The 21,296-nt window shown below is 30.4% G+C and overlaps 2 protein-coding genes, 1 long non-coding RNA gene and 1 other non-coding gene across 4 annotated transcripts; 3 read left to right on the top strand and 1 right to left on the bottom strand.

Moving 5' to 3' along the window:
• Positions 1-267: 267 nt before the first annotated feature.
• LOC122850525 lies at positions 268-2,750 on the bottom strand. The gene is made up of 7 exons (XM_044149656.1): positions 2,250-2,750; positions 1,887-2,178; positions 1,537-1,766; positions 1,219-1,469; positions 855-1,150; positions 667-793; positions 268-583 (listed from the first exon to the last, which is right to left on the bottom strand). Exons 1-7 carry the CDS (start codon positions 2,748-2,750, stop codon positions 268-270), a joined length of 2,013 nt encoding a protein of 670 aa, XP_044005591.1.
• Positions 2,751-13,498: 10,748 nt separating this feature from the next.
• Positions 13,499-15,517, top strand: LOC122849513. Its single transcript, XR_006373577.1, has 5 exons — positions 13,499-13,583; positions 13,838-14,080; positions 14,446-14,565; positions 14,806-15,004; positions 15,270-15,517. It is a non-coding gene; the product is annotated as an uncharacterized LOC122849513 (long non-coding RNA).
• On the top strand, positions 14,281-14,357 carry LOC122850756. Its single transcript, XR_006373663.1, has one exon. It is a non-coding gene; the product is annotated as a small nucleolar RNA U43 (small nucleolar RNA).
• Positions 15,518-18,043: 2,526 nt separating the features above from the next.
• LOC122849512 (tubulin alpha-1 chain-like) lies at positions 18,044-20,605 on the top strand. Its single transcript, XM_044148225.1, has 3 exons — positions 18,044-18,290; positions 18,975-19,197; positions 19,314-20,605. The coding sequence occupies exons 1-3, from the start codon at positions 18,288-18,290 to the stop codon at positions 20,438-20,440; spliced, it is 1,353 nt and encodes a 450-aa protein (XP_044004160.1). The 5' UTR covers positions 18,044-18,287; the 3' UTR covers positions 20,441-20,605.
• Positions 20,606-21,296: the final 691 nt, after the last annotated feature.

Genomic DNA, 21,296 nt, shown 5'->3' with positions numbered 1-21,296 from the left:
TTATTTTATTGTCGAACATTTGCAATATCCTTGCATTCCAAATAATAAAAAAAAAAAAAATAAACTTGGAATTTTAAAAATAAATATTGCATAACGTAAAAATTTTTTATTTTTTTTTTTCTTCCATCTTTTTTTTTTTTTTTCAAGGTCAGCAAAATTTTTATTTTATTATATTTTAGAAAACAATACAGAAACAATTGGTTTTGGAATTTACATTTTAACGTTAAATTTTAATGATGCCAATATTTTCTAGATTATGTTTAGAATTTAAAAATCATCATTCAAATCGTCAATAAATGATAATGAGTTCATATACTCAGATAAATCAATCGGATAAATTTTTAAGGCGATATAACCACCTGATGATCCATCAAGTTGTCCTTTGTGAAATAATTCAATTCCAGCAAGTGGTGCACTGTATTTAGGAGCAACTTCTAAAAGATCAAAATATGGAATTGTTGTTTGTCCCGCATCTTTTAATAAATCTGATGATCTTATTCGGATAAAAGAATTTTCTTTCGAGTCATAAGTATTTGATTGAAATTTCAGAGGGTCATCAGGATGGTTTAAAATTATTTCGGACCTAAAAAAAAAAAAAAGAGCTTACTGTATAAATAAATATTCAACAATAAGTTTATTATATAAATATTTGAATATATTGCTTACATTGGTTCTTGCGATTCCTTTCCAGAATATTTTTCAATAGTAACAAAGCCATATTGGTAACTAAATTTGCTATACTTTGCATCAAGGTCAAAACAACCTTTTCCCGATTTCCGGTTAAATCTTACAGCTAAAAGTATAAAATTATAATTAAATTATAGAATTTCTTTTTATTTTTAATTTTCACGTACCAGCCAACACATGTTTATCGTCCAGCATTAATAGATTTTGTTCAATGTATGTCACTTTATTTAAACAGATTTTATCTTCTTCGACTATGCCAAAATCTCTACCTCGTTTCAACTTATATCTCGTTCCATTTGGGTAAATAGCCAGATAGGGGAAGAAATTTTTATATTCAAATATTGGTAAAGGTGCCCATTTTTCACTTTTTTTATCGATCTTTCCAAAAGGCAAAAGTTTAGCTTCTCGGAGTTGAATATGAATCATTCTATCTTTTGCAACAAGTCTTGCACCAGTTGCTACCCTGTAATTTATATTGAATTACAACATCAAACAAAATTACTTATCTAATTCTTCACGATATATTCTTACATATCAACACTTGTTGCAGACCATAGAAAACTGAATGCTCGAATTGTTTGACTATTAGTATGAATACGGTCATCTGTGCATTGACAAAGACAAGGATAACACTCTGTCGTATCGACAACCGTGATTTCCTTTAGAAACCAATCATACGTATCAAAATTACATGGACGACTTGTGTTCCCAAAACTTATGATTGTCTCACTGATATTTTTCATCCAATAATAATTTCTATTACTCGAATTATCATCTTCATTCTATTCAAAATTATTCATTTAATTATATAAATCTTTTTTTGTATAACATTAATAATTATTGACTTACTCTTCGACAAACTTGAGCATTCTTTCCGTATCTTCGACAATTGTTGATCCAACCAGGACAGATTTTATCATAAGTATGATCACTACTATTGCAATTCTTACCATGCAATTTGCATAAGCGTGTATTACGTGGAATAAGATCACATTCACTTTGACATTTTGGGTCTAGTAAATTTTGGTATTCCACGAAATAATACAAATGATTCTCAAAAGCAGCATAAGTTTTATTACCTTGAAATAAAAAAAAAAAAAAACAATTATGTATTTATAAATAGTTTTGTAAATTATTTTTTTCAGTGATATTTTATTGTAAAATTATATCAAATATATGTTAATAGTACAAAATCAAACCAATTATTCTTTCAGCTTCATCGTTTTTAGCATTACACCGACGAATATAATTCCTCGAGTTTTTCATTTTATGTTCAAATAATTCAGTATATTTAATAATGGTTCGTTCTCTTTCCTTTTTTTCAAAAATTACTTCATCAGTGTAATTAAAATTAGTGAAACTCGATTTCCATATATATGCAAATGCCATTGCAGCATAGCCTTGAATTTCTGCATATACAAGCTTATGATAAAGCGAAAATAATTCATGGTGTGGTGTTATTTCAATATCACAAAGTGTAGAATTATTGTTCTGTTATAAAATAACAATTATAAAAATTTTAAAATATTCAAAATAATTTTTTTTCCTGTGTAGTATATTACCTCCAATAATGCATGCCAGTTATCTAAAAAAGTATATTCATTTGTAGATGGAAAGAATATATCGTACAAATAAAAAAGGGTTGTCAATGGATAGCCTTCATCAAGAGATATCATATCTGTTGTTTTATCTTTAAGATCAAGTTTTTTTTTATCTTTTAATGCTTTTGACCATTTGACAGTTTGTCCATGTAAAAATTTAATTTTACTTGTATATTTATTTATTTCTTCATATTTATTCACTAATGTTGAACGCCTGTTTTCCGTCAATAAATATTCAAGAATACGATCGTCTTCCCATGTAATTTGATCAATTTCTTCTGTTATCAATTTGGACATATCATAAATATCTTGTATTTTTTTATCTAATCTATCATCTTCATTCATAAAATCTTGAACAATTGTACCAATAGTTATTAAATTCGTTATTTGACTTATTACTTCAAGTGAAATTGTTGCAATTAATGTTGCACTCAGTGCAATTGACAATATATTTGACACCATTAACAGCAATAACAATACAATGAAAAAATATTTAAGATACATTTTATTTAATAATGTTTTTATTGTACGAATAAATTTTTTAATATATACAAGAAAGCTGGTCGTATATAATTACTTGAGTCTGACGTGCGTACCATGCAATTTTTATTTTCTGAATGCACATATTTTTTTATAATATTTTGCAACGAATGATAAAGAAAAATGTATTTTTTTTATCAACAAAAGATCTGAGGTTTCAGGAAATTCATTTTTTTATTTCTATTTTTATTGTATGGAAATACTGCTGTGTTTTTCTAAACAAATAAAATATAATGACTTGAAATATAACATAATTTTTTTTTCATATTTCTAACCGACAAATAATTTTTTTTTTTTTTTTTTTTTTCAATAACCGTTTACTTTATCCTTGCATTCCGACAGATAACACAAAAATTTTATATATTTTCAGCAAAATATTAGTAAATAAATAAATAGTTTTTTAAAAAATCAATTAAAAAATAATCTATGTATTTTTTCTGTAAATTTCAAATGTATAAATAAACTTTTGTGTATTTTTTTATTTTTTGCTGGCCAACTATATGGTACTCCAAAAGCCTAAACTTATTTCATTTTAAACAGTCAATTCACAGAGTCATGAGAGGTGCTGGCATTTTTTTTGTACAAGTCAGATTTTCTGTCCTCTAGTCTTCACGGCTTGTGAGTTAGAACACTTCTTGATTTCTTGCCATTCTTGCCTTGACACCCTTGAGAAAACTGCTGCTAAACGTTGAATAGTCGTTATACATGCGTGGTTGAACTGTTAAATATTATCATAAATAAAATTATTTGATGAAAATCTTTTTTTATTTGTAAAATATGAAACTGATCAACATTACTTGGCAAAAAAATAGTTCTGTCTAATAATTATAAATAATCAATTAAATAAATTCATACAAATCTAGTATTAAATTGAACAATCAATTCTCCCAACGTCAATACTTTTTTAGTTTTATTTTTAATCGAATCTCGTCATGTCATTTTTTACTTAATATATTTGTGTTTTGACCAAAATTGTATACAATCCATACGGCAAGTAATGTTGATTCGAATTTACATTCAGTTGATGTTGCTTTGATATAATCAAGACGAAGAAAATTATCAATAGTATTAACATTAAGAGTATCATTAGTAAATGTCATTTTTCATCGAGCCAATATGGTTGATTTTTTCGAGCCAATATGGTACACCAGCCCAAGCCAACAATTAGTAAAATGCATTTTATAGTTAACAGTTGACCCAAACGGCTCACCAGATAAATTCACCAAATTTAATCATTTTTCTAGCAATAATATGTTGATCACTATTAAATCAATTGCATACGAAGCACCAATGATATGTTTACTTGAGGTATTTTTCATTTTTAGTGAAAATTTATTAATATAACGTAGTTATATGAATTGAAATAGATGACTCAGTATTTGGGCTAGTTTTGAACACAGTGCTGGATGAAAAAATAATTTTATTTTCAAATCATCTAGATAGCCTGCTTTCAATGCACGTTCAATGTCAAGTTTTCATAAAGTCTTGCTTTGAATAATACAACTAACATAAACGATATGCATAAGCCAATGACAATTCAGTGAATTCAACTGGTGCATGTGCAAGACTTTTAGTATCTGCCTCAATTGATTTGCTTATATAATCTTTATTTTTTGCAGCATTATATATTTTGTCGCCAGTTTTCCGCCAGAATATCGAGCGACCAACTGTTTTGTAAAATTCATCACGACTTTCGTCAATAGATGAAGCTGAAAACTTCTATGCCACTTTAAATTTATCTGTTCAATTTTCTATTCCAAAATTTTATCATACAAAAGAAATATGACATTAAACTATTTCTGAGCTAGGTGAGTGCGACTTTTTTTTATTTTACTCCAGTGATTGTGCTCACCTCTCATACTTCGCAGACAGACTGATTTTCCGCTAATCGAGTATAGAATCTATACTATTTCAATTTTCAATATAAATTTTCAATCATATCCGCCATGAGTGTGATGAATCATGAAATTCCATGCAACTATAAATTTATCTTTTAAAGTTTTTTTCATTTCTAAAATTCACTTTTGTTAAAAGTGTATCTGTCTGAATGTGATATATTGTTCTGACAATGATCATCACTTCCATCCATTTCTTTAATAATAAATTCGAAAATTAATTTTTTTTACATATATAATTTTTCGAAAGCTTTAATTGTTTTTTTTTTTTTCCAAACCTGAATTATATATATTTTTTATACATTAATTTAATTGTTGTTATTTATTTTTTTGAAAAACGATAAACGCTCAAGTCATAAAAATACTGACAATGTAACACGTACATGATAAGATTAGATTGATAACTTACTTGAGAAATAGAAATAGTCAATTGTTATTGGACATCATTTTATTATCGTATTGTTGATACTATTAAAAGACCTGGTTTAGTTAAATGGCAATATAACCATTTAACACCATTTAGAATATTTAATTTTTATACATTCAATTTGACTTCATGCTGCAGTCCAATTCACAGGGCATTACAATTTAGGGCTTTTTTCCTCTACTGGCGGCGCTTGTAGAGCTTTTGTATGTGAAATCTATATAAAAAAAATTTGACAAGCGCCATCAGCGGCCAAAAAAAGCCCTAAATTGTATAAAATTTGCCCTGTGAATTGGACTGCTGGTGATGGACAAATAACAACAATGCTACAATTTATAAAAGATAAATGAGAATCAACCGTTACAAGTGAAGAACATTTTTTATATTTGTTTGTCATTTATTTGGACCAAGGCAGCGTTCGATAGCTGGCCGAGGCCAAAAATCCGGCCAATTTTTTATTATGGTTTATTTTATATGTTCGTAGTGCCAGCACTGCTACATTATAATTTCAAATATTTACATGGGATTTTCTCATAGTGAGTTTTTGATTTATCAAGTTGTCTTTCCAGTTGGATCCATAGGCCGAGGCCCGCCAGCTATCTAAACGCAATACTTCAAGATGATGTCAATTTTTTGTTGGCGCATCATGACCGCGCATATGAGCAGAAGTCAAGGAATCAAGTAAAAATTTTAAAGTACGTATGTGTGCGTTACCCACACTTAGAAACAATTAAAAACTTACGTGCTTTTTCAGCTTTTGCGCAAATGCGCGGTCATGGTGCGTCAACAAAAAATTGACGAAAGAACGCACCTAATGCTAATAGACAACGATGTATTGTTGAACTTTCAGTTAGCTTATATCAAATGTTGGAACAAGTTTCTCATTTTAAATAGAACTAAAACTTCTTTATTCAACTTTGATAAATCTGTTCTCATATAATTATTGTATAAAAACTTATTATTAAAGTAACAAAATATAAAACGGTTAAAATATTACAGACTGTCCCATTTTAATCTGACAATGGAATTTTCTTGAAATATATGGCTTGAATTAAAAAATTATTCAAGTAAAAGTTGTAGGATTTGGAGGGAGACATGGAAAAAATAAATCGGAAAAATTAAAAATGGTGGAGTTTCAGGTAAAAACATAGTTTTTTTAAATGGAGACTATATTTTTTTTTTGTACCAAAAAATTTTTTTACATCAAAACTAACACTTTCATTTGAAAAATTTTTCAATAAAATCAATTTTTTTTTTTGGCCCGATTTTGTTTGTTGATGGATTATCCTCGAAAAGTATGCCTCCGATCAAAAAATAATTCTCAGAAAAAAAGTGAGGTTCAGAATCATACGAAAAAAAAAAAAAAAAATCTTAAAAATTCAAAATTCTGAACGGACTCTCAATCGCTCGGGATAACTTGCGGATAATTATGTCAAGAATGCAGCAGTGCCCACCTCGAAATATCTAGCCGTACCTTATAGAGTCATATAGTTTTCATGTTACAGTGAGTTGAATGTTTATGTGATTCTATCAGGCGATAAAAAAGTTTCCTTGTTTTTATCGGACGCTATGAGATCGACAAAACGCTTGTTAGAAATCGATGAGAATGTATGGGAACTACTAACTGTTGAGATCTTATAAGTCCCAAAACTTATAAGTTTGAATAAGAAAATTCTCATTGCGCTATATTCCTATAAGAATGATATTTAATGAGACAAAAAAAGAAGCACTTACACTTAGTGAACCTCAAAGAAATCTAGTACATCATTTTTTTTTTATAAGATTTTGTAAGACATTTCGAGGTGGGTGAGCAGCACTAACGCAGGCACTTGCGGCTTTTCTAAAATGAAGACGCAATTATGGCAGCGTTCTTTGGCCATTTTTTTTTCACGCATTCTGACAGCGCAGTTGCGCAAAAGTAGAAGAATCAAGTAAAAATTTTAAGGTATATATGTGTGCGTTACACACACTAGGTGCTTTCTTTTGTGTATTTATTTTTTTTCACTTTAATGCGCATGATCATGCACATGCGCATATTATGCAAACATGAGAAGAGAACAGTGGCGTCGAAACAAATAATTCTTAAAAAATAAGAATTAAAACATGGCTGTCCAGCTCCTTATGTCCTACGCTGTTGCAATCTGACTTTTTGCCGACTGCGCATTAAACTGCGCATGCGCGAAAATAAACAGGGAAAAAAAATACACAAAAGAAAGCACCTAACAGTAAGTGCGTTTTTTCGTTAATTTTTTGTTGGCGCATCATGACCACGCATTTGCGCAGAAGTCATGGAATCAAGTAAAATTTTTATAATATATATGTGTGCGTTACACACACTTACAAAAATTAAAATCTCACGTGCTTTTATAGCTTTAGCGCAAGTGATTAAAAAATTGATGAAAGAACGCTCCTAGTGGCGTTGAACAAATAATTCTTAAACAGAATAATGCGAGGCGATCAGGTTGCCTCGTTGTCAAACTGACTTTGTGCTAACTGCGCATTCAACTGCGCATTCGCAAAAATAAATAGGAAAAAAAACATGGGTCCGTTCGAAAACTCACTTGGAAGCCCGGAAGTTCAAAATGGATGCTACACGAATATAAAATACTATTAAAAGTTGCGATGGTATTTATGTCTATGTAGCAGCCACTTGAACTTTCGGGCTTCTGAGTGACTTTCCGAATGGAACCCAAACACCCAGAAGAAAGCACCTCATGAAAAAAGCGGCCGCAATTTGCTTTTGTGTGCTTCAACATTTACGCATGCGCACAAAGTATCTCGTGATCTTCCGCCGGTAGGTGCTTTCTTTTGTGTATTTATTTTTTTTCCTGTTTATTTTTGCGCACGCGCAGTTGAATACGCAGTCAGCAAAAAGTCAGTTTGCAACAGCGTAGGACATGAGGGGCTGGATCAGCCATGTTTCAATTCTAATTTTTTTTAAATTATTTGTTCGACGCCACTGTTCTCTCCTCAAGTTTGCATGAGGTGTGCATGTGCATGATCATACGCATTGAAGTGAAAAAAATAAATACACAAAAGAAAGCACCTGGTTTCGCTCTCTCTACAGGCGCTTCCTTTTCTGTTTTTTTTTTTCTATTTATGTTTGCGCATGCGCAGTTGAATGTGCAGTCAGCAAAAAGTCAGTTTGCAACAGCGTAGGACATGAGGGGCTGGGTCAGCCATGTTTTAATTCTTATTTTTTGAGAATTATTTGTTCGATGGGTCTTCGGTCGATTTTTTAGTTTAATACATTGGGGACGTTCCAAAAATCACTAGGAAACCCGGACCGGCGCAGTAGATGAAAAATATAGAGATAAAATAAACTTAAAAGTAACTAGAGGTTACTGTAGATATTGTAAGCAACAAAAACAGCCATATTGCATATGCCATTTACTTTTGTTACTTATTACAGTTGTGAAAAGTATTTTTTATAATTATTATTAATAATTAAACAATAATAATTTATTGTTTTGTGCCTATAAAAATACATGACCAAAAAACATGTCTACCACAACAAAATATCAAAAATTTTCTATGATCACAATCTTGACCTTCCGAGTTTCCGAGTGATTTTTGGAACGTCCCCATTATATGCTAATTCTTGTAATTTATGTAATCTATGTAATTTACATATGACGCAATTTTAAAAGCCTTTTTTCACCGACCGTCGATGAAAAGCAAGCTGTCAATTGGTGTTGACATAGTATTTAATTGATTTACTCATTATTCAATTAATTAATATGGCAAACATAGCTAAAAAATAGATAAAACTAGATGAATTGTGTAGTAGTTTTCTTTAACCCCTTAGACATTTGCTAAATTAAAATACTATTGGCCAATGTTGTTGAGGAAAGGATGTAACTAAATCAAATAATTTGTAGTTTATATTAATTTCTATTATCAATATTTTCTATAATAAATTGAAATTATTAAGTCAAATGGCTGAGAAATTAATCATTAAAGGTTCTTTTCCTTAGCAACATTTGCCAATAGCTTTCTTATTAATTAATCTTTCTAAGAATCATTTCTCAGCCAATCGCCAAAATAAATAAAAAAATGTCGAATTTGTCGAGTTACTGACTGTGGAATCAAGGTTTCGTAGTTGCTGTAAGATAGCGCAGTAAACTTTGTATTGTGGGGTAATAGAAAGTGCTTTCTTTTGTGTATTTATTTTTTTTCTGTTAGTTTTCGCGCACGCGCAGTTGAATGCGCCGTCAGCAAAATCCGCCGTCAATTTGGAACAGCGTAGCACATGAAGGGCTGGATCAGCTATATGTCAATTCTTAATTTTTAAGAATTATTCGTTCTACGCCACTGCTGTTTCCGCATGTTTGCATAATATGCGCATGTGCATGATCATGCGCATTAAAGTGAAAAAAAACAAATACACAAAAAAATGCACCTAGAGTGAAACCGGCAGAAGATCATGAGAAACCTCATGCACATGCGCGGGTATTGAAGTACACAAAGGCAAATTGTATATCTGTGTGTACAAAAATTGTGAGCAGGGGGACGTTCCAAAAATCACTCGGAAACTCGGAAGGTCAAGATTGTGATCATAGAAAATTTTTGATATTTTGTTGTGGTAGACATGTTTTTTGGTCATGTATTTTTATAGGCACAAAACAATAAATTATTATTGTTTAATTATTAATAATAATTATAAAACACACAACTGTAATAAGTAACAAAAGTAAATGGCATATGCAATATGGCTGTTTTTGTTGCTTACAATATCTACAGTAACCTCTAGTTACTTTTAAGTTTATTTTATCTCTATATTTTTTCATCTACTGCACCGGTCCGGGTTTCCGAGTGATTTTTGGAACGTCCCCTGGGAATGAAGTTGTTCACACAGATGACACAGATATACAATTTGCCTTTGTGTGCTTTAATATTCGCGCAGGTGCATGAGGTCTTGCTGCAAGAACTTGCATGAGATTTCTATAGCGTGAAGACACCGCTTTACTCCAAAGAAAAATTATTGCTTCCCCATTTTTATCTGGTTGACTCGTGAAGATTAAAGACAAGAGTGGATTATAGAGTAACGGCAAAGAAAGATAGTGGTGGGTGATGCCAGTCTAAATCATATATTTAATACTACTATATCGCGCATAGGGTATGATTTTGGGTACGTTCCAAAAATCACTCGGAAGCCCGGAAACGGGGCAGTAGACAGAAAAATTTAGAAATAAAATAAACTTAAAAGTTACTGGAGGTTACTGCTGATTGTAAACAACAAAATTAGCCATATTGCATACATGCCACTTGCTTTTGTTATTTATTACAGTTGTGAAAAGTATTTTTATAATTATTAATAATAATTAAACAATAATATTTTTCTGACCTGCACCTATTAAAATTCATGGAAAAAAATCCTGTCTACCACAACAAAATATCGAAAATTTTCTATGATCACAATCTTGAACTTCCGGGCTTCCGAGTGATTTTTGGAACGTACCCTTTGTTCGGATTCATTACGGTGCAGACAATCTCTCTGTTGCAGTCGTACTGCTCGACAAAAATTTTTTGCGCATGTCCGAATTATTATTCGAGTAAGAGCTCGGAAACATTCGGCAACGCACACAAATTCATTAGGTGCTTTCTTTTGTGTATTTATTTTTTTTCCTGTTTATTTTCGCGCATGCGCAGTTAAATGCGCAGTCAGCAAAAAGTCAGATTGCAACAGCGTAGGACATAAAGAGCTGGATCAGCCATGTTTTAATTTTTATTTTTTAAGAATTATTTGTTTCGACGCCACTGCTCTCTCCTCAATTTTGCATGACTCACGCATGTGTATGATCATGCGCATTAAAGTGAAAAAAAATAAATACATAAAAGAAAGCACCTATTGTGTACACGTGTGAACCGAACCGATTATTTGGACATGCGCAAAAAATTTTCGTCGGGGAGTATGATTGCAACAGAGAGATTGTCTGCACCGTAATGAATCCGGACAGCCCACTTATTGGAAAGCATAGGCAATACGCAATATAGTAGTATTAGATATATGGTCTAAATCAGCTTTATGTGCAATAGGCTCTTGCGCATACTCATAGTGAATTTTTTACCCATTTTTTAATTATTAATTATTAGTTAAACTATGCATTCCCAAATTATAAGAATCATCCCAAATCATTCCCAAACGATTCTATATCTCAGTTTTTTATTTTTCATAATCGTGCCAACCAAGTATATGGAGCCCGGCTTGAGAGCCGCCACAGTGTAAAGCGCTGTCGTCACGCTATAGAAATGCTTGCAAAATCTTGCAAGAAGATCTACCATCACTAGATAATTACTAGAATTTTGGTGGAAATCAGCCTTAAAAAGTCTTGCAAGACTATCGCAGCCAATAGGACATGTTCCATTTTTTCGTGCAAGAACTTGCATGAGATTTCTATAGCGTGGAGCAGTGGAGCATGGAGCGTGGAGACACCGCTTAAGGAACCAAGCCGTGTAAATTACTGTAATTTACAAACTTTTACACACTGCTATGCACTGCTACAAACCCATCTATGTATACTCTACGGTACGGACAGACCTTGGGGACATGGTAGCGTGGCTTCATTTAAAAATTTTTCCAAATTTCGTTCCCGTAATACCGGCCAAAATTTTATAGGAAAAAGCTGTTTTTGTAGTGGCAGTACTGTAATATGACATTATTTTGGCTTCCAATTATTAGATGGATAACTGTTCAATGTTTGTATCAAACTGAAATAAATAGAAAATTGACTTGTTGTGATTGTTTGTTATTGTCACATAGCTCGTACCACACATTATCGTAAACTGTAAAGCCTGGAATATTACATAGAGAAATTTATCACTTTTGTCGTTGTTTCTGTTTCTAGTTTTTAGTCGGTATTACAGGGCGAAATTGCAAAACGGAAAAAAAATTTTTATTAAAGGAATGCACCCAAGTACTACAGGTATGGCAGTAGTCCACTGAAATATAATAAAACTGGAAGCCGAACTTCGTGTCGCCGAGAAAGAAACTCAATGGTTGGCCTGTTGTCCTTGTCGGTACAGTCACGTCAACTATAATTGGTTGAGACTAATTAAAATTATACTAACCCTATACCGTAAAAAAGCCGGTTTACATAGAGATTTATCGCATATGAGAGGGAAAGTAACATATATATTGTTATTCTGGCGACACTCCGTGCATTGGCTAAAGGTACGGTCTCCAAGGAGCGTCTGGAGTTCACCTTCCAGTTTTATTATATTTCAGTGCAGTAGTCCATGCTTTTTTCGTCGCGTTCTGCGCAGCCTTATTTTTTCAACCAATCAAGAACGCGCCATCGAGTTGTTTTGCTTTTCTTTCTAACACGCAATCTCTATTATAAAATCCTCTTCTACATACCGTCTTTTGTACAACTATTTTTATATGGCAAATTAAATGTTTTATAATGGAGCATATACAGCATGTTTATAAAAATCAAAAATATAGCTAAACAAAATTTATGTTTATTTTCATTGTTGTTGTTGTTTTTTTGCCACAAACAATAGAGGTTGTGTTGTATTTATTATAATGGATTCATTTATTTAATATAAATAATTAATTTTATTATTGATATGAATCATTATAAATATACCGTATCTAGCGAAAAAATATGATAACTTTTGAAAAATAAAACCAAAATTTTAACATTTGTATCCGCGCGAAAGTATACTTTCGGCAGAAGGCGACTTTTTGATTGGTCGATTCACAGCGGCCAAACCAAGCTGCGCACTGCCATACCTGTAGTATTTCTACCATGCTTGGGAACACTTGGGGATCACCTTGGAGATGCGGACAGGCGTGAGGCGACCCGCGACAGCATCGATACTCGATAGCATCGTTAATGAACATATCTTCTGTAGTCGTATTTTATTCTAACTTCAAAATTACAATCAGTCTTAGTTAAAACTATTTAATTATTTAAATGGGTTCAGGTATGTAATTTTTAACTATCCGTAATTATATTTTTTAATTATGAATTGTAATATACATAAATTGTATCTTACATACATTAAGCGAGACCTGAGACCATGAGGTCTCAGTTAACTTAAAAATGTGCAATGCTATAAAATTTAAAGTATGCCAAAAGAAATATATTTAAAAATTGTTATAACGTGTTTAATGCCAACAAAGTATTTCAATTAATTTTGACAATTTTTCGCTTTAGGATTTTTACGATTTCGTGGCGATGGTTTTAGAAGATACCACGGCCGTGGAAGCGGTTAAAGCTAAATTTGTAGAGGCTTGACGTTAGCAGAATCGCTAGATGACAAAATGATTATAAAAATTCAAATGAAATATGACAAATCTAGGCGTGATCTCGCTAAATAGCGCATCCTAATTCCTAACCAACTCAGAATGTTGGTTAGAACAAATAATGCTTGATGCAGTATTTGCTGATGCTACACAGCCACAAAGACTATGTAACATCCATTGAGGTAAGCATATTAATAATTGTTATCAATTGTTATACCATTTAAAATAGAATATGCACACGTTAGAGCCAAGCTGGTACATTCTTGCCTACCTGGTGTCGAAGTAGTGCCATATTAAAGAACTAATTTTGTATTAAATAGATTTTTCATATCAATTTATCGCAAAATATTCTTCCGACATTTACATTATAATTAATTTAATTTTTTATTAATGTTAGATTTTTACTTATCAATTGTTTTTTTTTTTTTTGGTCCAGGTCAGCTGCATGGACCCCACGCCTAATTCAAAAGCAGTATTTCGTTGAGATTTTTAAATCTAACCACCTACAACATATGTTGCTGATGTCGTTGGTCATAAAGGCTGATCTAACATCTCCATAAACAGCGATGTCCAATTCAAAGCTATTCTCTTAACTGAGATGATTATAGTTTTTGCACGATGAAATTTGATCGAATAACCAACTTTAATCTGAAAAAATACCAGCGAGGATTTCACGATGGTAAGTAGCTTTGTATTCAGGTTTTTTTTCCTAAATTATATATGTAAATAGAGTTGGCATCATTACTAATTAGTCAAGTTAAATACATATTTCGTATTCATGAATAATCAATCAATTGATATAATAAACTATTTGGTAAAACATTTATAAATTGTTATTCTTGATAAAATATTGTAATGCCACGTGTTTATCACATTTTAATGATGATTTAGATTTTCAATGTTTATGGTTTAAACTGAACAACCTTGAAGATATTATTCTAGGGCGGTCTGAAATAATAAAAATCAATAAAATCAATAATAAAGTTAATTTTTCAAATAAAATATCTAATATATTACTTTTTTTTTTATATATTAATTTTTCAGTCTCATCGGAAACTTAGTGTTCTACCTCTAGAAAGGATCTGAATGGAGTTACCAATGTATTTGCTCAAGATGTGATGATTCATCGATCATTGGTCTCTCCAAAAAAACAAGTAACAAAAGGTATATTCAATTGAAACTATAATAAATAATAATATATTAAATATTTATTTTTCTGGACACATGATGAAAGCATGATGTGCATTTCTGATTTTTTAAATTGAAGATATCATTCATGCTGCCTTCCTCCTGAAGTCCATTAAAAAAATCTTTTTTTTTTTTTAATTTTCAATATATATTTTTTAAATTCACTTAATTCATTTCAAATAAATTGCTAAATTATTTTTTAATTTTTTTTTCAAGGTGTCATCTCATATTGGCATTTTAGTAAACTTCCTCGCAAAACACAAGGATCTGAGATAAGTTGCCTGTATCAGTACATGTCATCCAAGTAGAGCATCATTCACCACTGATTGTACTGGTCAGAAAAGTTACCACTGTCGTACTAAGATGACTGAAAGTCTACAAAATTGGGCATGTTGTCTACAACAAGGACTTAAAGGTAATTACAAGTTTCATATTTTAATTATAAGATAAATATTTTGGCCGCTTCGCGAGTCGTTTCTCTTCGCGGGTATCAGAGTTCGATGAGAGATCCTTTTCATTTCGGGGATTATAAGTGGCCATATTAAAATGCTGTATCAAAGTACTCAACATGGACATGATTTCTTGTTGAACTTACCGGTCCAGCAACATTTCAATAATCTAATAAATATAATTATAATTTAACAAGATCCTTTTTTAATCAATGCTATTTTCAATTATAGATTGTCAAAAACAATTCATCAGTTGAGTATCAATGAGAGGTTTCTCTCCCACACAAGTAATAATTCACAGTACCTAAAAAACTTATCATCACTCTTTGGAAGGTAAATTATATTCAACTGCTTATAAATAATTGTTTCAAGCATTCAATTTTTTAATCATCAACATAAAAATAATATTTCTATATTTTAAGACATAAATTAAAAATTAATCAACACTTTTCTAATTATATTTATTAAATAATAAATAACTATAAATTTGATTTCGATTATCTTATTATTTTTACTTCGACATAACAGTTTTAAAAAATTGAATCAACACTTTTTCAGTAATGGTAAACCTGTGCTGAAATATAATTTAAATCCAATTGTAAAATAATAACTACAATTTGATTTACTTAGAAGATACATCTTTTCTTGATTTATTTTTTCTAATATAATACAATTTGTTTTAAAACGTCGTTTTTCCTCAAACTTGAATTGATTCTTTGTATACTTCCATTCTGCTTTTTTGGTTAAGTATATTTTTTTTTTATGTCTACAAAAATTGCATAATAAAAAAAAAAATACATAAAATTTTTTGACTTTAGTTATTGTAAAAAAATTGAAAAAAATAACTAAATTTTGCGAGGGGCTGAATTTTCTTAATCATTTTCATTAAATGAAGCGATGATATTATAATTAATAATTTTAATTCAATTATTTATAAAAAAAGTCAGAGTAGTTTTTTGTTTTATTTTCGCATTTCTTATACTTGAAAATAAATTTTTATTCCTCGTGTTTTCTTTTCTTTTTTTTTTCTTTTTTACTGAAAATATTTTCCTAATTATTTTTTAATAACTCTATAAAACTTTAAACTGATTGATTGTACGAAAAAATAAAATATTAAAAACTGTTCAATTGTTGAACAATTATCAATTGAACATTATAATCAGGCAAAATAGAATCGGCATAAAAAATTACGATGTCTATTTTTATATCTGTTTGTTTCCTCTACAAATCATCATTGTTCATAATAAACAATGACATCATTTAGAAAAAAATCTTGAAAAAAATTATGTCTAGAACATTGAGAGACAAATTCATTTTTAATTTTATAATTTTTACGAGTGGGTGTGTTTTGTCTGAAGGCTAATTGCCATCAAGTATTTTTTAAAAAGTAATTTATTAAGTTTAATATATAATTTATGTTAGGGTGTATATCTTTCCGTCGTTTTCTCATGAATAGAGATGCAACCAATAATATTTTTATTTGCTTTTACTTGTTCATTCATACGTACTTCTTAGTACACTATTTTATATTAATTTGTAAGAGTATATATGTACATGTAACTTTATGCTTTTTTTTCGTTGTGGGCGATTTTTATATTGGCCGACTATAAAAAATTCTCATTTTATCCACGGATATGGCGTCACAGTTTCTCTCTCCATATAAGGATGATCTTGTTGCACCTACCGAACTCGTTACTTATTTCACCAATTGAAATAATTAAAAAACAAAAAAACTGGTTGACTGTCGAGTGATCAATCGAGAGACCTAAAGATTATTCTTGCAATTAAATTACGTAAATAATTAATGTAACACTTGTAACATAATAATTTTTCTAAATAAAATTTATCTTTAATACAAAACAAGATATATAAATAAATTGTTGTTGAAAATTTTATTTATAATAAAAATAAAATAATAAATTAATATTTATATTTTCTCAATTAATAATTAAGGAAATAATTTTATTTTTTCTTTCCATTTTATTTGAAGGTCTTCATGAAATTTAATTTATTTGTTTATTTTTTAAATTGATAATATATTATTGTTTCATTAATCATTATTCATATATTTCTTTTCTTATTATCTAAATATTTCAATTTTTCAATAATATGTTGGTCAATCAGAAATAAAAAAAAATACATTCAATGCAAGTCAGTGTATGACCTCAACGCCGTATTTGGTATTCACCGAGTTTTCATGATGTCATTTTTTTTTCTGTCTACATAAAAACAGAATCCTGCAGTAGTAAATTTGTAAATTAAGGTTTTTTTTTTATCAATAGAATGACTCAAATGATATTTTAAAATGATAATTTCTTTTTATCTTCAAGACGTTTTTTTTTTCAACCATTAAATTAATTTCAATGTACATTGTAATTCATTTTTTTTTTTAAACATGAAGCGTATTACATGCTAAAATTTTTTCATCTGTAACTGTAAAAATAATTTTCAAGCAACGTTTAATTTCAGGGACGAATAAAATTATTAAGAGCCTTAATATGAAATAATAACTAAATATATTTTTATAATTGAAAAATATTACTCTATTAATATTATCAAAATTTAATATCATTATTATATATTTAAAATACAAAGTAACGCATGCCAAAATGTAAAAACTATAAAAATTTTCAATTAAAATAATTATTATGAAAATTTAAAATAAACATCTATATATAGCAATTACAAAAAAGGTCATTGGACACTACGACAAGTAAGTACATTTTTATTTTTTAAAATAAAAACACAAAAATATATTTTAAGACTAAAAATAAAATTCTAGATAGTAAAGTAGATTTATTGTTTTTCCCTGAATTTTTCTTCATTTAAATTTAATAAAATAACAATTATATTTAAAGTAAAATAACAAATGAAAAATTTAAATTGTTGATATTATTATTTATAAATAAATTTGTTGCTGGAATAATTTAAATTATGTTTTTAAGTTGGATATTTAACGAGATGGAACAAGCTACTTAAAACATGCCGGGTTTATGGATGATGAGACAGAAAGGACAAGCTGATTGAGCAGATGTATTCGGGTGCGGCGACAACGGTTCCCGGGATAAAGGGGGAAGCATCCAAGTCTACAAAAGCCATGGAACGTTTGCCCGGCGCGTCATAACGCTGTTAACGTTTGAAGGAGCTCCATTGCCAGCTTCAACTAACGTAAAAATATCAGTCTGTGAAATTATTCCATTGTTGGATATAAACTATTTTTTTTAGTTTTACTACTTAAAAAGAATCAATATGGTGAGTTATTATTTTAATTTAATTTTATTATTTAATTATTTTGTTGAGTGTTTTAAAATTAAAAAATATAAATTTACATAACCAATTTTTATTCACGTGGCTGCATACGTGTCATTTTTGTGTTGATATATATTTTTAATAATTTTGTATTAGTAAGGGATTCATTATTGTTCTTATCATATTAATTTTAATAATAAAAAAGTGATGATAATTTTTTTAGTCCAAATTAATAATGAAAAAAAGGAAAACATTTAAACAGTTTCCAAAAGCCGGTTGTGTATTAGCTGAATTTAATTGAGTTAAAAAAAATGCCTTAACCAAAAAACCTTTTTTGACGCTTTAAAATAGTTATAATGAATTTTTGTGAAGAGAATGCCGGCACCGCCCTTTTTTTTTTTTTTTACTTGTGGTTTCTCAGGCGTCCATTCTGTGCCCGGTGGATAATTGTTTTTTTTTTTTTTTTTTTATTTTACCATTTCGTACTGATCATGTAATGCGTTGAATAAAAATAACGGTTCCCTCGGACGAGACTATAGTAATAATAATAAAAAAAAATTTATTTGATGAATTGATTTTTTTTTTTTTAAGTTTGAATGAATTCAATTGGATAGCCGATTCTATCATTAATATTGCTACCAGAAATGTAATAAATTTTTTTATTGATTGTTAATTTTTTTATTTTAGCGTGAATGTATCTCAGTACACGTTGGACAAGCTGGAGTCCAAATTGGTAATGCTTGTTGGGAGTTATACTGCTTGGAGCATGGTATCCAGCCTGATGGTCAAATGCCATCTGACAAGTTACTTGGCAGTGGTGACGACAGTTTCAACACCTTCTTCAGTGAGACTGGTGCTGGCAAACATGTACCCAGAGCCGTTTTCATCGATCTTGAGCCAACTGTTGTCGGTAAGAATTCGTACACTTTCGACAATAATTGAAATGATTTTTATTAATATTATATATATTAATGTTGATCAAAAAAAAAATTGATATTAACTTATTGTTTTATTGTTAATTATTAGATGAAGTCCGAACTGGAACATACCGTCAATTGTTCCACCCAGAACAGTTGATCACTGGTAAAGAAGATGCTGCCAACAATTATGCTCGTGGTCATTACACCATTGGAAAAGAAATTGTTGATTTGGTATTGGACAGAGTACGCAAACTTGCTGACCAATGTACTGGTCTTCAAGGTTTTTTGATTTTCCACTCTTTCGGTGGTGGTACTGGATCTGGATTCACTTCTCTTCTCATGGAGCGTCTCTCTGTTGACTATGGAAAAAAATCCAAGCTCGAATTTGCCATTTACCCAGCTCCACAAGTCTCAACTGCTGTTGTTGAGCCATACAACTCAATCTTGACCACCCACACAACTCTTGAGCACTCTGACTGTGCTTTCATGGTTGACAACGAAGCCATCTATGACATTTGTCGCAGAAACTTGGACATTGAACGTCCAACTTACACAAACTTGAACAGACTCATTGGTCAAATTGTGTCATCAATTACAGCATCTCTTCGTTTTGATGGTGCACTCAATGTTGATTTGACTGAATTCCAGACTAACTTGGTACCATACCCACGTATTCATTTCCCATTGGTCACTTATGCTCCAGTTATTTCTGCTGAAAAAGCTTACCACGAACAACTCTCAGTTGCCGAAATCACCAATGCCTGTTTCGAGCCAGCCAACCAAATGGTCAAGTGTGATCCACGTCATGGTAAATACATGGCATGTTGCATGCTTTACCGTGGTGACGTTGTCCCCAAGGATGTCAACGCAGCTATTGCCACCATCAAGACCAAGCGTACCATTCAATTTGTTGACTGGTGTCCAACTGGTTTCAAGGTCGGTATCAACTACCAACCACCAACAGTTGTACCAGGTGGTGATCTTGCCAAGGTTCAACGTGCTGTCTGCATGTTGTCCAATACCACTGCCATTGCTGAGGCATGGGCTCGTCTTGATCATAAATTCGATCTCATGTACGCCAAACGTGCCTTCGTTCATTGGTACGTTGGTGAAGGTATGGAAGAAGGTGAATTCTCAGAAGCTCGTGAAGATCTTGCTGCTCTTGAAAAAGATTACGAAGAGGTTGGCACTGACTCCGTTGAAGGAGAAGGTGAAGGTGCAGAAGAATACTAAAATGTATCATATCAAAAAAACCACTGAACTTGGTTGTTTTAATAACCTATGACTTTGTAAAAATATCATGTTTATTTAAATCCAAAACAAGACTTGAACCAACTCATTCCTTAAAAAAATTGGCTTCGACAAATTAATAAAATATCTTGATACTTTTCAAATAAATCGATTTTGTATTGTTCTTTTTTCACAATTAATTGCTATTTATATTCGATATTTTTTCAATGATCTTTTTATTGAGTAGATAATGACTAAAATATCAAAACATCGTATAAATTTTTTGAATCATCATCAATCATGTGAATACGTAATAAATCTAGTCAAATTAAAAGAATATTACATCAGCAGTTAATGACTAATGATAAGAAATGAAGTAAACCAAAGCTATAAAGACGAAAAAACTGGATATTTATGATGAGATTTATTTAAAAAATAAGCTTGATCAACAATCTCAATGATTATTGTCTTACCAACCTATTCATTTATTTGTTTCGATCATTATTTTATAAATTATTCGGATGAATCAAGGTATCTTAATATTATTTTCATTAATAAATGTATGTAAACTAAATTGTTAATATAAAATGTAAGAATCTTGGATCTTTGTCGACGAAACACGCAGAAGCAAAGATATTAATGAAAGAATGAGGAAATTCTGGAATTCAAATTGAGAGGTAAAAGAAAATGTGATCATGTAATATTATATATTAGGTGTGTTCGACGAACACTGTTCGTTCACTTTTCACACCGAGCGTATGCACTGGTAATTCTTTCGCTCTCTTTCATTATTATTAATTGGTAATTTGTTCTTGCGTCTGAGAAAAAATTATTAAATTAACAAAATAAACACAATGAC

Source organism: Aphidius gifuensis, linkage group LG2 (genome assembly GCF_014905175.1).
Source record: "Aphidius gifuensis isolate YNYX2018 linkage group LG2, ASM1490517v1, whole genome shotgun sequence".
Classification (NCBI taxonomy): Eukaryota; Metazoa; Arthropoda; class Insecta; order Hymenoptera; family Braconidae; genus Aphidius; species Aphidius gifuensis.
The sequence above is the reverse complement of the archived record's forward strand: the minus strand, read 5'-3'. Positions and strand labels throughout refer to the sequence as shown.

Excerpts from the sequence above, each read along its gene's own strand:
- LOC122850525 (XM_044149656.1), bottom strand. The coding sequence starts at position 2,750 with ATGGTGTCAAATATATTGTCAATTGCACTGAGTGCAACATTAATTGCA. Across the intron at positions 1,151-1,218 it reads TCTGCAACAAGTGTTGATAT|GGTAGCAACTGGTGCAAGAC; the intron begins GTAAGAATATAT and ends TATAAATTACAG. Across the intron at positions 794-854 it reads CGATAAACATGTGTTGGCTG|CTGTAAGATTTAACCGGAAA; the intron begins GTACGTGAAAAT and ends TTATACTTTTAG.
- LOC122849512 (XM_044148225.1), top strand. Across the intron at positions 19,198-19,313 it reads TCTTGAGCCAACTGTTGTCG|ATGAAGTCCGAACTGGAACA; the intron begins GTAAGAATTCGT and ends GTTAATTATTAG.